This window comes from Crocuta crocuta, unplaced genomic scaffold, assembly GCF_008692635.1.
Source record: "Crocuta crocuta isolate KB4526 unplaced genomic scaffold, BGI_CrCroc_1.0 scaffold811, whole genome shotgun sequence".
NCBI lineage: Eukaryota > Metazoa > Chordata > Mammalia > Carnivora > Hyaenidae > Crocuta > Crocuta crocuta.
This window is the reverse complement of record NW_027530352.1, coordinates 559,982-575,291: the sequence shown is the minus strand read 5'-3', so window position 1 is coordinate 575,291 and position 15,310 is coordinate 559,982. Positions and strand designations below refer to the sequence as shown.

General features: G+C 48.0%; 1 protein-coding gene across 1 annotated transcript; it reads left to right on the top strand.

The window, feature by feature from the left end:
* Nucleotides 1-10: 10 nt before the first annotated feature.
* LOC144232913 (histone H2A type 1-C) lies at nt 11-519 on the top strand. Its single transcript, XM_077765753.1, has one exon. The coding sequence runs from the start codon at nt 58-60 to the stop codon at nt 448-450; it is 393 nt and encodes a 130-aa protein (XP_077621879.1). The 5' UTR covers nt 11-57; the 3' UTR covers nt 451-519.
* The last annotated feature ends 14,791 nt before the right edge of the window (nt 520-15,310 follow it).

Genomic DNA, 15,310 nt, shown 5'->3' with positions numbered 1-15,310 from the left:
GTGTCTTTTGGCAAGTGGCTCGACTTCTTTTCTTGGTCTTTTCTTTCCTTCTGTGTGATGTCCGGACGCGGGAAGCAGGGCGGCAAGGCGCGCGCCAAGGCCAAGTCCCGCTCGTCGCGGGCCGGGCTGCAGTTCCCGGTGGGCCGCGTGCACCGCCTGCTGCGCAAGGGCAACTACGCCGAGCGGGTCGGGGCCGGCGCGCCCGTGTACCTGGCGGCCGTGCTCGAGTACCTGACGGCCGAGATCCTGGAGCTGGCGGGCAACGCGGCGCGCGACAACAAGAAGACGCGCATCATCCCGCGCCACCTGCAGCTGGCCATCCGCAACGACGAGGAGCTCAACAAGCTGCTGGGCCGCGTCACCATCGCGCAGGGCGGCGTCCTGCCCAACATCCAGGCCGTGCTGCTGCCCAAGAAGACCGAGAGCCACCACAAGGCCAAGGGCAAGTGACCTGGCAGTCCTCTGAGCTTCCGAAAGCGCTCTCCTACCCAAAGGCTCTTTTCAGAGCCCCCCACCACTTCAGTAGAAGAGCTAATATCACTCTAGGTTAAGGTGAAAAATAAAGGTAAGTTCACTTTATCCCAAACCAGGATAGTGAGATTCTTCAGCCTTTGGAAAAAAAGGTCAAGCTGTAAAGTCGCTCCGTCTTTCTGGGTAATGACAAATTGAATATCCTGACGATTTAATATGCTTGCTGACTTCACGATCTATGCACATCAGTCGAGTAGCGCGTAACTTTTCGCGAAGTCGTTCGCATGTTCGTGAAGGTAAACTTTACCGAGTAACGCGGTAACTCCCTGGCCCTTCCTAACAACTCAGTAAAAGAGTTAGCTTTTTTTCTCGTTGGTTTTCAAAGCATTAATCAAACTTACAGGAAGGGGCCTCAGAAGTGGGTTTCCCGGACCTACTACATGGTAGTTCACAATACTGACTGAATCCAGATTAGAATTGAAGCTTCCCCTGTTTACAAATTAGTTGGCCTGTGGCCAGTTTCTAACTCTTGGTATTCGGTCTCATCACCCATAAACTGGCAAAAGAGTTGGTATTTTCATTAGACTTGTGTGCCAATTAAAGCATTTGAAGTTCATAACCTAGATCAGTGCTTGACCTTCAACAAACGAATTAATACTATATTTCCAGAGGCTCAAATGCTAAAGCAGCCGGAAAAAGGTAGATTAGGGCCACAGGCCTCTCCAAAGCAGTTGCTACTAAGGATCTACAATTAGCTGCTCCCAACACCAAAAGATGCGATCTGGGACGGTGCAAAACTTCCCGCGCTCTTATTCTTTAGGCTTGGGTCTCACCAAGTTGATTCTTCGGAGTGACTCGGTCCTGCTCTGGAGAACTGGTGGGCAAGAAGGCGGAGTGAGCCATGGGTTGCCCATGCCTCTGAGCTTGGAGACTCACGCCACCCAAGGAGAAACAGCCTCTTTCGCACACACTCTTGGAGCTCCCACGGAGGCATTTGGCGTGGCAGCATTTGGAGGATTCAAATCCGAATGTGTGCGGGGGGCGGGAGGGTGGAGATCATCTAAACAGAAGCTGGCTCCCAAGGACAAGCCTCCCACTTTCTAAAAGTTGACGCTTGTATAGTGGCTTCGAAGCCGCCTCCACCTTCTCCCAGCCTTGGTCCTCCTCCATCCCAACCTGCCTCTCCCCACATCCCCCAGCCCTGCCTCCCCATCACCCTCCACGGGCCTGGCGCTCACCTTCAGAAAAAGGGGCTAAGGGTGTCTGGGAGTTCGGTGAAGGCAAAGGGGCAGAACAAGAAGTAAGCACCATGATTCTAACACGTTAGAATTTTCAGAGTTTTTAGAGATTCTAATGGGTAGGTGGCTGCGACTCTGCACATGGAGGAGGTACGGCTCGCAGCGTTTCAGACTGAGGTCCACTAGAGGATCAGGTTCTTTCCACCCAGATTTTCTTGTATGCTAGAGAACTTGGATCTTTAGGGCTGAATTGCTCAATATGAGCCTAGCAAGCCTCTTCATGAACTTTCCCTGTTGATTTGAACCCAGCTCCAACACTTAGTAGGTGGTGTGTGACCTTGGACTTGGTGCTCAACATCCCCCCTGCCTCCATTTCTTCGTGTTCACCTTTGCTCACATAGTGATGAAATGAGTCGGCTCAGCAGTGTCGGCTCCGAAACTAGAACACAGGCACTCAAGGGTAATGGCCAACACTAAGCACTTTACAGTGTCAGGCATAGTTCTACCTGCTTCCAGAAAATTCATTTAAGCCAACTATCTAGAGGTAAGTGCTATCACTATCCTGACTTGAAAGCCCAGAGAACAGGACCAGAGCATAGACTTACCTTGTCTAAGTCCCTAGGTCAGGGAACCAGTACTTTAAGCACTGGCTGCTCTGTAAGCACTGCTCTCTAAGAGATGAAACCAGCAAAAACTCAATACATACTGGCTTGACTTTGCCCATATATCAGACTGTTACCAACTGCATCCTCAACTGTGAAGAATTCAAAGGAAAGGGGAGAGGTGTTCTCCACGGCATCCACATAAAGGGAAGGAGGTCAATCTTGGCACTGTGTTACCATTGCAGACCCAGGGAGAGAAGCCCGTACACTTTTGAAACAAGGGGAAAATCAGGAGATGCTTTGGTAAAGAGTTACAGGACCCGATAAACTAATCTCTTGTGAATGAAGAAGGAATTCGTGAAGATCTGATTTTGAATTCTCCCCTCTGGGCTTAGTAACAAAACCCTGTATCATTTGGTTCATGATCCACTGTATGAATTTTCTTTGTTTCATCTTAAGCAAGACCTCCCTAAAGTCAAAGACCCCATCTTGTTAAATTCATAGTCAGCATAGACCCTTGCATGAGATAAACACATGAAGACTGGACAGTGTGTAAACGTTGAGCTGAGTCAGCGGCTGGGCCATGAGGAAGCATTTTGTTCCAGAGGCTCGGTGTAGCACCAGAGGAGATGTTAATCAGACACGAGACTAACAGGTTGCTAATAACATCTTCTCTTTGCAGTAGAAATCCCTTCTGAAAATCTACTTTGCATTGGCATCTTATTTGGGGAGCTTCAGAGGAACAGAAGGTGCCCACTGACCAGCTCTTACCTGAGAGGTGCAGCCAAGAGGCTGCTCCCCAAGCAGAGCACTGTTCAGAGGGGTGTCCTGGCTCCCCATCGCCACTGTACCTCTCATCCTGCTACTCTGAAACGGCTCTGTTTGTATCCAAAAGCCCTAGCTACTTCTTTGGAAAATTCTCCAGTGAGCAATAAATTCTCAGTAGCTTCAGCTGGTTCCCAGCCATCGAGCACGTCTCCATCCGCCAGGCCTCAAGGGTCCCGGGGAACATCATCGCAACTGGGGCGAGTTGATGAAAATGATACACCCAGGTCTTCCAATTACTGGCAGCACCTGGACCCCGGGGACAAAAAGTTGATCTCAGGGATTTACTGAGATGTGAGGCTAAGATAGAATGATTATTTGGTTATTTAGAGCGTCCCCGACAATGCAGACCAGTATGATACAATAGCACCAACTAGAAACCCTCTTTTTACGTCTTGAAACCACCTATGCGGCTTCCCTTTATTCTGCCCATTATACAGTCACATACTAGTTTTCTGTGTGTCATTTGAACTCTTTTTTCTCAGTATGATGTATTTTATAATCAGAAAAAAGTGTATGTTAAGGTCAATTACATTATCATCTCAGACTTTGTCATCTGTTGATCCTGAGTTATAATTACTAATGTAAATATTCCTGTTTAATATGATGCATGTGTATTATTAGAAGATATTGGGAATTTAACTGAGGATTCCCCATGTGTACCGAAATCGAGAATAAGACATGCAGACTGCAAAATAAAGCAAAGTCACAGGCAGGAATTAGTGTAGTCACAGTAAAAAATATCAACACTTCATTGGACTCGATTAGGCTGCAGTGGTTTGCCTGCGTGGCAGCCTGGGCGGAGGTGGGGTGGGGGCCATCCTAGGGCTTAGGACTAATGCGCGTCACTAGAGTTGAGGCTCTTTCTGAAAGAAGTGAGTGCGCTAAGCCTCAGACCCTTGTCTGTCTGCCTGTCTGCCAGGTGGAGCTTAAACCTTTACCACATCCCCACTCTCGGGGACACCAGGCAGTGGCACATGAGCACATCCACTCTTTCCCAAATGTGCTGATGGCCAGAACTGAATACAGGACTTGCCTTTGCACCACAACAAATGGTCCCTTCTTTAAAGATTGATCCCAATATGGTCAGACTACCATGCGCTCTAAATTTTAGACCCTTGAAGCTTGGTACTTGTTCCTGATCTTTCCTCTGTCTCCTCAATGATTCTGTCAACTCTGCAGTTCCCAAGGCTATCTGTATGCAAGAAACTTCCAATTCTACATGTCAAGCCCCGGCCCCTACCCTAACGTGCAAACGCGTCTATACACGTTTCTCCTCAACTTCTTCATGCGCAACTCTCTTTTCAATCTGAATCCATCTAAGACACAGGAGTTGACACTGTGTTCCCGAAGCCTGTTACTTCCTCCTGTCCTTCCCACTCAAGAAGTGACACTACCCGGGGCGCCTGGGTGGCTTAGTCGGTTGAGCGTCCGACTTTCGCTTAGGTCATGATCTCACAGTTCGTGGGTTCGAGCCCCGCGTCGGGCTCTGTGCTGACTGCCAGCTCAGAGCCTGGAGCCTGTTTCAGTCTGTGACTCCCTCTCTCTCTGACCCTCCCCTGCTCACGCTGTCTCTCTCTCTCTCCTAGAAATGAATAAAACATTAAAAAAAAAAAAAAAAAGAAGTGACACTACCCTCCATCGATTTGCTCAAGCCAAAATTTTAGGGGCAACCTTCCTCCCTTCCCTTCATCTCCACAAACCCAGACTTACTGTGAGTCATGTCACCTATACCCCAACACAGGTCTTCATTTGTTCTCTACCCTCCTTACCACAGCCTGTATGTAGCCTCTGTCCTCCTCTCGGACTTCACTTCATCTCTCCCTTCCGGCCGCACGGGTCCCTCTCCACCCACCAAGCTTTTTGCTGCTTCAGGACATTTTCACTGTTGCTCTTTTTCTCTGAACTACCTGCTCCCTGGCTGTCTTCTGGAGAGCTCGCTCTCACCCTTCAGGATTCGCCTCTTCTTCAGGCCAATTCTGACAGACCGACCTAGACAGATCAAAGACCTGAATACAAGATACAAATATTGGATGAAATTTTAGGAAACAGTTTAACCTCAGTTTTTGTATGTGTGTGTGTTTCAAGGGGCAGTTGTTATCAGGCAAGGCAGGGAATGCAAAGCCATGGAGGACAGGACGTGAACTACATAGGCCAGAGCGATTTAAGACAATATAACAGGAGGAAAAAAAAAAAAGACTAAACTGGATATTTTGTATCTTTTATTAAATTCAAGTGTCCAGGGACGCCTGGGTGGCTCAGTCGATTAAGCTGTGCTGACAGCTCAGAGCCTGGAGTCTGCTTCATATTCTGTGTCTCCCTCTCTCTCTGGCCCTCCCACAATTGTGTCTGTCTTTCTCTCAAAAACATAAAAACAAAATTTTTAATAAATTCAAGTGGCCAATACATATCAGGGGTAAAAAAAAAAAAAAAGTAACATTGCTAGTGGTTAAGCTTTGTACAGACCAGTAACAATGGGATTTCTTTTCTTCTCTGTGGAGAGACAACCACTGAAACTAATAATACACAGGACTGCTGAGGACAAGGAAGAATTGCCACTGTCTATAGACACTTGACCTTTTGTACAACAAATTAGTTCTAGATAAAGAAGGAAACCGGGGCACCTGGGTGGCTCAGTCGGTTAGGCGTCCAACTTCGGCTCAGGTCATGATCTCACGGTTTGTGGGTTCGAGCCCCGTGTCTGGCTCTGTGCTGACAGCTCAGAGCCTGGAGCCTGTTTCAGATTCTGTGTCTCCCTCTCTCTCTGCCCCTCCCCCGCTTGTGCTCTCTCTCTGTCTCAAAAGTAAATAAATGTTAAAAATTTTTTTAAAAATAAAAATTAAAAAAAAATAAAGAAGGAAACCAAACGGGGACAGAGGGGAGTAAGCATTGGGGAAAAGAGGACTTCTACCTTCGAGAGACAAACCCCACGATGGTTATATGAGGAGAGGTTTTTAACCTTTATAAACATCTGAGTGTAAAGTTGTAAAATGAGCATATACTAAGTTGGTAACTTTGAGTAGAAAAAGTAAAATTACAAAGTAGGATCTCTCTGCTCATTGCCCACATCAGGATCTCTAGCAACCATCCTGTTTAGATTCTTTAAAATACAGTCCAAGATTGTATTTATTGGATCCCTTGCAGTTTGTGTTTTCCCATTACACCCTCTGGGCCATGAAATGGGGACCTGTCTGTGTGCTCCCTGTGACTTCCCAGCATCCGCGGAGGGCCTGGGGTGTGGTGGCCACTCGCCTCTGCTGAATGAACAGGGAGTGGATATTGGAGCCCAGCACGTAGCTGTCTGCATTCTGTGGAGAGATGTCTGTCCACTGACCACCACTCACAGCTCGCCCGCTCGCCCTCCGCAGTCAGCAGGCAGGCAGCGAAACTGGGAAGTGCGCCCCGCTTGCCTTCCACGCACCACCTTTTCAGCTTTCTGCACTAACCTCTCCAGGCTCACTGTCTTCGTGATAACCCTCAGGAGGCCCTTCATTCTTTCAAGGGCCTGTTCTCTGCTAGCTGATATCATGCATAAAAGAAGCCTTTTTGATGTGCTACTGGCTCTGTGGTTACTAAGCATTTGCTTGGACTCGTGGAAAGAGAAGAGTCACGCAAGTGGTGTGTGTGACAAAATCAATACTTTTTCATCCACTCACAACGTCTGCTTTGCACAGAAGGGCGGCTCCTGGCTCTTACATGCTAACACTCGGATTATCCAGTTAACACACTCATCTCCAGGCTGTTGGTGAAAGAATTCTATCCCATCCGTGTCTACGCTCTGGTACTTCACGTCTCCCCATATGAGAGTTTCACGAAATACTCAGGATCAATGTGCTGACAACAAACCTTAGATATGCACAGAAATGGAATAATCACTAAGCCGCAGGGACTCGAGGGTTTATCCCTGGGGCATGTACCATGTTAGCCTCCGCCCAGGCTTAAATCCCAGCTCCTCAGTTTGGAGGGCGATGCATGACGGGTTCTAAAGCTGCTCTGTCCGACACAGTAGCCTCTAGCCACATGTGACATTTTAAATGTAAACAAAATAGCGTAATTAAGTTAAATGATTAAATTAAATTAATAATTAAATTAAATGACATTGAAGACTCAGGCGTCAGTTGCAGTAGCTACATTTCAAGTTGCTGGTGGCTCCTGTCTCAGATAGAGAAAGATATAGAACACCTCCGTCATCCCAGAAAGTTCCACTGGTAGCCCTGGGCCAGGTCCTCCTTGTCCTTCTAACGTGTTCAAGGGCGCTTGCTCAATTTCCTCCAGGTGGCACCTGACTATGACGGTTACCAGATAAAATATAAGGTGCTCAGTTACATGCGAACGTCAAATAAGCAACAATTAATTCTTTAAGACTAAATATGCTCCAAAATAGTGCACGAAACGTATTGCAGTAAAACAAAAATTGTTATTTATCTGAAATTCAGATTTCACTAAGCATCTTGTGTTCTTATTTGCCAAATCTGGCAACATCGCCTGCAGAGCAAACTGAGGGCATCTTCCAGGGTGCCTGGGGGGCTCAGTGAGTTAAGCATCCGACTTCGGCTCAGGTCATGATGTCTCTGTCCATGGGTTCGAGCCCCATGTCAGGCTCTGTGCTGACAGTTCAGAGCCTGGAGCCTGCTTCAGATTCTGTGTCCCCCTCTCAATCTGCCCCTCCCCACCCCCGTCTCTCAAAATAAGTAAACATTTAAAAACATGCGAGCATCTTCCCTGGGAGCCTGGATCCTCTTGACCATGGGGACTTTCTGTGTGAGGAACTGAGATGGCTGACGCCAGAGATGGGTCTGTAAGTTTTCCTGCATGTGTTGAGAAAGGCTGAGAAAGAAGTTCCTAACTGCATTTACTTTGGTTTCTAATCTCTCCTTGGGTTTCAAAAGCTTCTCACTACAGAAATATCTGGGTCCAGAGTGTCTGTGAAACTCATTCGTTCTCAGAAAGAAAGGGATGGATGGTGCCAATGTTCAGACATCACTGATTGATTCCGCACCTGCAAATTTTTTCCTACTGAAAACTTACTCCAGGTTCGTTTCTTCATGTGTACACATACGCCTTGAGGAGGAGGGTAAACGGGGAGGAAATATTATTGAAGTGAAGCTCTCTTGAGTACGAAATATGTCTAATGTTTTGATTAAGTAATCCATTCAGAGGGTTCAAATAAATCAAACTAACAGGTGTATATTGAGAATCCACCCCTCCAGTGGAAAACTCTACTAGATAATTATTTAATATTCTTGCATACCTACCCACCATTAACTCGCGCAGAGAGTCAAGCCTCCCCTCTCCTGCCTTCATTGCTAAAAGATTGCCAACTATATACACTATTTTACCCTTGCTCTTTTCTTTTTTTTGAATTTTTATTTATTTTCGAGAGAGAGAGACAGAGTGTGAGCAGGAAGTTGGCAGAGAGACAGAGAGAGAGAGAACTCTAAGAGGGCCCCAGGCTTCTTGCTGTCAGCACAGAACATAAGGCAAGGCTTGAACTCATTGGATGCCTAACCAACTGAGCCACCCAGGCACCCCACCATGTTCTTTTCTATAACAGTGTATCTTGGAGAACTTTCCAGATGTGAAAACAGGGAGCTTTCTGTACACTATCCTGTGGGATTGCACTGTGTTGATGTAACCTGTCTGCCATTGGTGGGCATATAGAACACGACGACAAACGCTGATTCACAGTGCACCAAATTTGCCGTCCCCCTGGTCTGCCAGGGTTGTGGGAAGTGAACAGAAACCAGTCACTCTTGGGTGGGACTCAGATTCTTTGCCTTAGAAACTCTATGGCCCTGGCCAAGTTGGCAATGTTGAACCTCAGTCTCTTCATCTGTACAGTGGAGGTAATACTTCCCTTATGTGACTATCAGAATGAAAGAAGACGGTGTGTGAATTGTTTGAAGCTCAAAAGAACAACACAGATAAGATTATGTACCTTTCAACACCATTTCTCTTGTGAGAGTTAGAGATGATATACTGAAATCGGAACAGACTCCCCAAAGCCCAGCCTGCTGCCACGGGATAAGGTGGTACAGGGAGACTGGAAGGCAGATTCTTAATTACCTGCTTAAGACACCTACCAGGTGAAATGGCCATTTCCTGCCCACCAGAGTCAGAAAACACACTCTCCCAATTTCTTCGTGCCCTTCTCCCTATTGTTCTTTTTCTTTCAACCAAGGGCAGGCTTTGTCTGTCTGTCTGTCTGTTTGTTTGTTTTTAAGGCCAAGTTTTAAGAATGTCTCTGCTAGCACTCTCCACAATAGCTAAANTAAAAAAAAAAAAATGTCTCTGCTAGGCTGTATGGTCTGTGTGTTGGGGGCTGGGGATCCCTCGGATTCATTGCTATGCTGCCTGCTGTGAGCGTGGTGCCTGGCCTTTCCTGCCTTTCACCAGTCAGTCCAGAAACAGCTGATGAATTCAGGCTGGGATGTGGGAAGGAGACCTCTATATAACAAGCCTGCACAAAGTGGCTTGCGCATGTGCACACAGGCTAATACGTATATTTGCACAGCAGACACGCGGTGAGACCTTCTGGAAAGGCATGGGAATCTGGAGCTAAACTGCTTGGGTTTGTGTGCTAGCTCTGCTCTGCCACTTACTGAGTGTCTGACTGGGGGTGAGTCACCTTCCATCCCTGAAGGTCAGACTCACCATCTATAAAACGGGGCAGTACCACCCAGGGGTTTGAGAACCAATCAAATGAGATGAAACATGAGAAAGCACAGTGTTCCGGGTGACACGTCATGTAAACATGTGCAAAATGATGTGGATAGATATCGATCCCAATCCATCTTATCTACCATCCATCGATCCATCTGCCTATTTCCAAATATGGAAAAGCAAAAGTAGGAGAGGCTGTCAGGATTCCCCTCTGGTTTGCTGGCTTCGCCTGTGGAGACAGAAGGAACTGGCGTTATGCGAAGCTGGAATACTGCCTGCCTCCGGCGGCAACTAAGTTCCAAGGCAGGAGGAAGCTTCTAGAAGAGAGGGCCTAGCAGACATTCACTGCTGAAATGGCAGCGGATGCCACCCCCCTACCCCCCAAATCCCTTCCAGGTACAGCAGCAGCAGCCCCAGCAGAACGGGTGGGCCTCTCGAACTCGGCTGAGCCGCCTTTCCCAGAGCAGAGGGTCTCAAGACACGGACGCCGCATACACTGCCCACAGCACCCTGGGCACGACTCGCTCCCTGAATGTGGAGAATTCACCCCGACCGAGTATCTGAGCAACCTTCACACAGAAAAGAAAAATGCAAAAGGCTATTAAAAAGAAAGGTCCTTAGGGGCGCCTGGGTGGCTTAGTCGGTTAAGCGTCCGACTTTCGCTTAGGTCATGATCTTGTGGTTTGTGGGTTCGAGCCCCACGTCAGGCTCTGTGCTGACTGCCAGCTCAGAGCCTGGAGCCTGTTTCAGTCTGTGACTCCCTCTCTCTCTGACCCTCCCCTGCTCACGCTGTCTCTCTCTCTCTCTCTCTCTCTCTCCTAGAAATAAATAAAACATTTAAAAAATAAATAAATAAAAATAAAAAGAAGGGTCCTAGGTAGATGCTCCCCTAAGTGAGGATAGAGCACAGAAGGAAACTCCTCCTTCCTTTGTCTCAGTCCCTGCAGGTTGTGAGTGAAGAGACTATGGTGCTGAATCGGTTGGTCTTGTGCCTGGTTACTAAAGAGATCAGACACCTTGAGTTCCATTTCTGCCCTTGAGGTCTTCACTGTCTCTCACCTCCCTGGACAATCTCCATCCCATTTTGAATCTTTCCTTCCTTTCTTTCTACTCTGCGTTGAGTGTATCTCTGGTAGCCTTAAGTGGCCACAGTGGCAGGAGTTGCTAATGAGGAGTAGTAAACTAATTAGTAGTTACTAATTACTAGTAGTAAACTAATCGTGCAACTTCGGCTCAGGTCATGACCATGCGGTTCACAAGTTCAAGCACAGAGCCTGGAGCTGCTTCGGATTCTGTGTCTCTTTCTCTCTGCCTTTCCCCTGCTCAGGCTCTCTCTCTCTTTCTCAAAAATAATAAAATAAACATGAAAAATTTTTTTTCAAAGATAAACAAATCCCACACTCCTATCCTCAGTACTTGCCATGTATATTTTCACATTGTTTCCCATCTGCTATGTTTTCACGTCTACTTTCCAAACTGTAGGAGGAAACCTAGCACATCTTCAGACAGATCCTCGCCGGCCTCGAGCCTCGCTTCCCCCATGCCCGCTGCCCCCTGATCACTCCCCTACTTCCAGAGGGGGAGAGAGGCCATGGGCTGGCAGGTAGTGACACTGGAGCAATGGCTGTCAGCACCCGGGCTTCGAATGCCCTGAGCAAAGCAGTGTTGGGGCCACAGCAGGGCCGTGTAACCAGTGACCCCAGGGACGTCCTCAGCGTTGCCTGGTGATCAGCTGAGAACAATGGCTGCTTCTTTCCCCGTGGGAAGACCAGCCAATGTTCCCAAGTGCTGGGAGGCTGCCGTTCCCAGCGGACACCCACACGGAAAATGTTTCTTCTCCCCATTCGAGTCGCTTTCGGGCTTTTTCTTACTGAGGGAACAGCACAGGGAGTGGGCGCCCTTGGGGAGCACAGCCCATCTGCACATCAGGGGCCTGCTTCCCGGGAGTGAGCCCTGAGCGTTGCCTGAGAACAGGCAGTGCCTGGGCAGACTTTTGCGCCCCTTCCCGCCCCCCACCCCCAGTTCCAGCAGACACTGTCAAGACCACCACTGCAGCCCCAAAGAGGAAGGCCTGGTCCAAGTCACATGACCTCTAGAGGTAGAAGTCAGTGGAAAGGAGCTTCCATTAAGGGGCTGGGTCTAACTTTTTGATCATTATTGAAGTCACCTTGTGTCTGTCTTCTCCAGTTCCCTTCATGAAAGTTATAAACCAATAGCTGTTTCTATAATTTCCCATTTGTCTCCTGTAGACCCCCTTTCTACTGTCCCTCCTCTGCCCTCAATCTCTCTCCACTTAGCATCAACTATCTTTCAAGGAACACTTTTTAAAAGTACCTCTTTGGGGGAACCTGGATGGCTCAGTTGGTTAAACACCTGACTCTCGGTTTCAGCTCAGGTCATGATCTCACCGGTTTTGCAAGGTCAAGCCCCACATCGGGCTCTGTGCTGACAGCTCAGAGCCAGCTTGGGATTCTCTCTCTCTCTCTCTCTCTCTCTCTGCCTTTCCCTCTCACGCTGTCTCTGTCTCTCTCAAAATAAGTAAATAAACTTTTTTAAATGTTACAAATAAAATTTAAAAATTTTTTAAAAATGATGAAAGTACCTTTTTGTTTTCACACTAGGTGCTCTGTGTTGAGATACACGGAAATCTGCCGCCTCCTTGCTCCAATGACGCCCGGGTGGGACCCAGTGTCAGCCAGGGCCTTGGTGCCCGTGTCTATGTGGGAGAAGAGCAGGTGTGCTGCGGTGCTCTGGCTCCCTCATCAGGAACCTCGCTGCTGGGATCTAACTGGTGGCTCAGAAGCTGGACCTCAGAATCCGATAAATGTCCCTGCTGACCAAAGTCACTGCTCTCCAAATTAGAGGTAGATTGCGAGGGATGTAGCTCCTACTTCGTTTCATGAATTAGATTATAATGTTCACTGTGTGCCGAGTGCTACCTTATTTTACCTTCATAAGGAGTTTATGGGTATGTTAGTGTTATTAGGATCCCATTGAGATTAGAAGAGCAAGTCACAGACACATAAGGAACTTGCCCGGCTCAGAACATTCCATCACGCAGTGCTACCGGTTGTCTACTGGAGCTATGAACCGTCTGCCTCTTTGGAGAGTCGTTTGATTTGACTTAGCCGTTACTCCAATTTTGTAATGGCCTCTGTAGCTTAGTCTTTAACCAAGGAATGCCAGAAACGAGGCCCTCCTCATTTTTTTACTTTTTGGTGGTTTATGTCATTCTGAAAGAGAACTTCTGAGGGAGACGTTCGACTTTAAGGAGGCAAGAAGATCCCTGATATTAAACAATTTGTTCTTTTTCTTTGTACCCAACACAAAGGAGATGACAGCAGCAGTGAAGGCTGGTTGCCGGGATGTCTGGGACCCTGTGGGATAAGGGAAGTGAAGACACAGGTTGAGCCATACGCCAGGCCCTACTTTGCAACACTATGTGACCTGGAGCAAACTGTTTGCCCTCTTTATCCTCAGTTTCTTTGTCTGGAAAATGGAACCATCCTATCACCCACCTCGGAGGGTGGATGTCAAGACTAAGTGGGGATAGTACACTTGACACTTAGTAGACCCTGAAAACACTACCTTCTCCTTCTTTCATTTCCCCTTGCCTCTGAGCTGGGTTCATCTCTGGGTGTGTCCCTTATCGACTGCCACGTCACAAATTATCCCCAGACTTGGCCACTTCAGGACCAGAACTCAACGATGCCGGGCCCTCTGGCTCTCCCGCTGGCTGCTTTGAGGATGTGGTGGGACTACAGTGAGGGCTGCAGTGTGGCCTGGTGGGTAGCGAAGGCCCCGCGTGGGATCAATCCCCTCGCAAACCCATGCAAGCGGCTGTTGGCAGGATGCAGGCCTTCGAGGACTGTTAGACTCGGGGCCTCAAGTCCGTGTTTTTTGTTTCTTATCTTGTGGGCCTTCTAAAGAGCACAAGTGAGGGCCCAAGACAGGGGCCACAACCTTTGGTAGCCTAATCCTAAAAGGGACACCCCATCGCTTCTGATACATTCTAGTAATGAGTCACCAAGAGTACCACACACTCAGGGGAAAAGGATGACCCGAGAGTGAGAACCCTCAGAGGCAAGGGTCATCTCAGAGGATGCCTACCACACGGAATACGTCACAGCCTGTTTAAAACAAGGTGAAGCTGACCTCTTGATCCAGTATCTTTAAAGATGGAAGAGTATCTCTGAGTTTTCACACACACGGGCCTGTTTGGGTCCAAGTTGGGTCATCTACTCAGGCATCAAAAATTGCCAAAGTACTTACGTTTCTGAATGTCCTTGGAAACTGCATTTCCCAGGCTCCCTTGCTCTCTGGTTTCCAGTAGTTCTGACCGACGGGAGACACTGGTGAGCCATGTTGGTGGGACCAGGACGCTTCTTCCCTTCCCTCTTCACTTCCTGGCGTCTCCCCGCCTCGTTGGCGCCCTTCGGCTCAGTCCCATCACATGGCCCTTCTCTTGGTGGTCTGAGCTCCTGCCTCCCCAGCCTGTGCTGTCCAGCTACACTGGGGGTCCCAGCCCCAGCTCCCAGATGACAGTTAACACCGCTTCTTCCCTTTGTCCCAGTGGCCCTTGGAGATGTGACAACTTCCTGCTGCTGCTTCTCTTTTGGTTACTCCTCACCCCTCTTTTGGCTTCTCAACTCTTCCATCATCCATTTATATAATTCTCTCAATTCAATTCCTTCTATATGAAATCCCTAGCGTGGCTTCTTTGGTTTAACCGGCCAGTGCTAACACACCGGGAACCAGCGAGACCAAACACAGCCGACGAACACGGCTCTTCCTTGAACCACTAACGTACAGAGCAGTGTTTACACTGTTCTAGTCCTAAGTATCTGCCCTGGTCCTCCTGCTGCTGGAAGTCCAGAGGGTGGCCGCTTCTGCATCAGGATGTAGTGTCACCACCCTGGGCTCATGTTTTGTATTTCATAAAGCAGGAGGCTTTGTGACGTCTGTGATCTTTTAAATCCCTGAATACCGGGGGCTCCAGAATTCATCCACAGGGAAAGTCTAAGAGCCACTTTCTAATGGGGAAGTGAGTGGGAGCACTTTATATGAAACCAAAGTGTGTGTTGGGTTGGGGGTAGGGGGAGACAACAGACAAAACCCCAAAGCTTGAGTTTTCCACGTCATAGAAGGGGATGACACTCGTGGGCACCAAGGGGAAGCTAACAGGGACTACGCTAAGCTTCATAAACTATGTTGTCCTACAAACTGCTTTCTGTCTCCTATTCCAACCCCTGCTTTTTGCCCCACCCCCAAATCAAAAAAAAAGTGCTTAGGAATAAAGTTAAAAATATAAAAATAATATTTCACTATATTGGGGATAAAAATAACTTACAAAATGTGACCGAGTTAGTCACTGGAGTAATTTTACCAGGAAGAGAGGCAGTACAGATAAGCTCTTGTAGCTTAAGACCCAAGGCAATTTACTTACCATCTTTGGGTGCAGTTTTGTCTTCTGGAAAATGGCGATAATAATCCTAGTACATTCGGTTATTA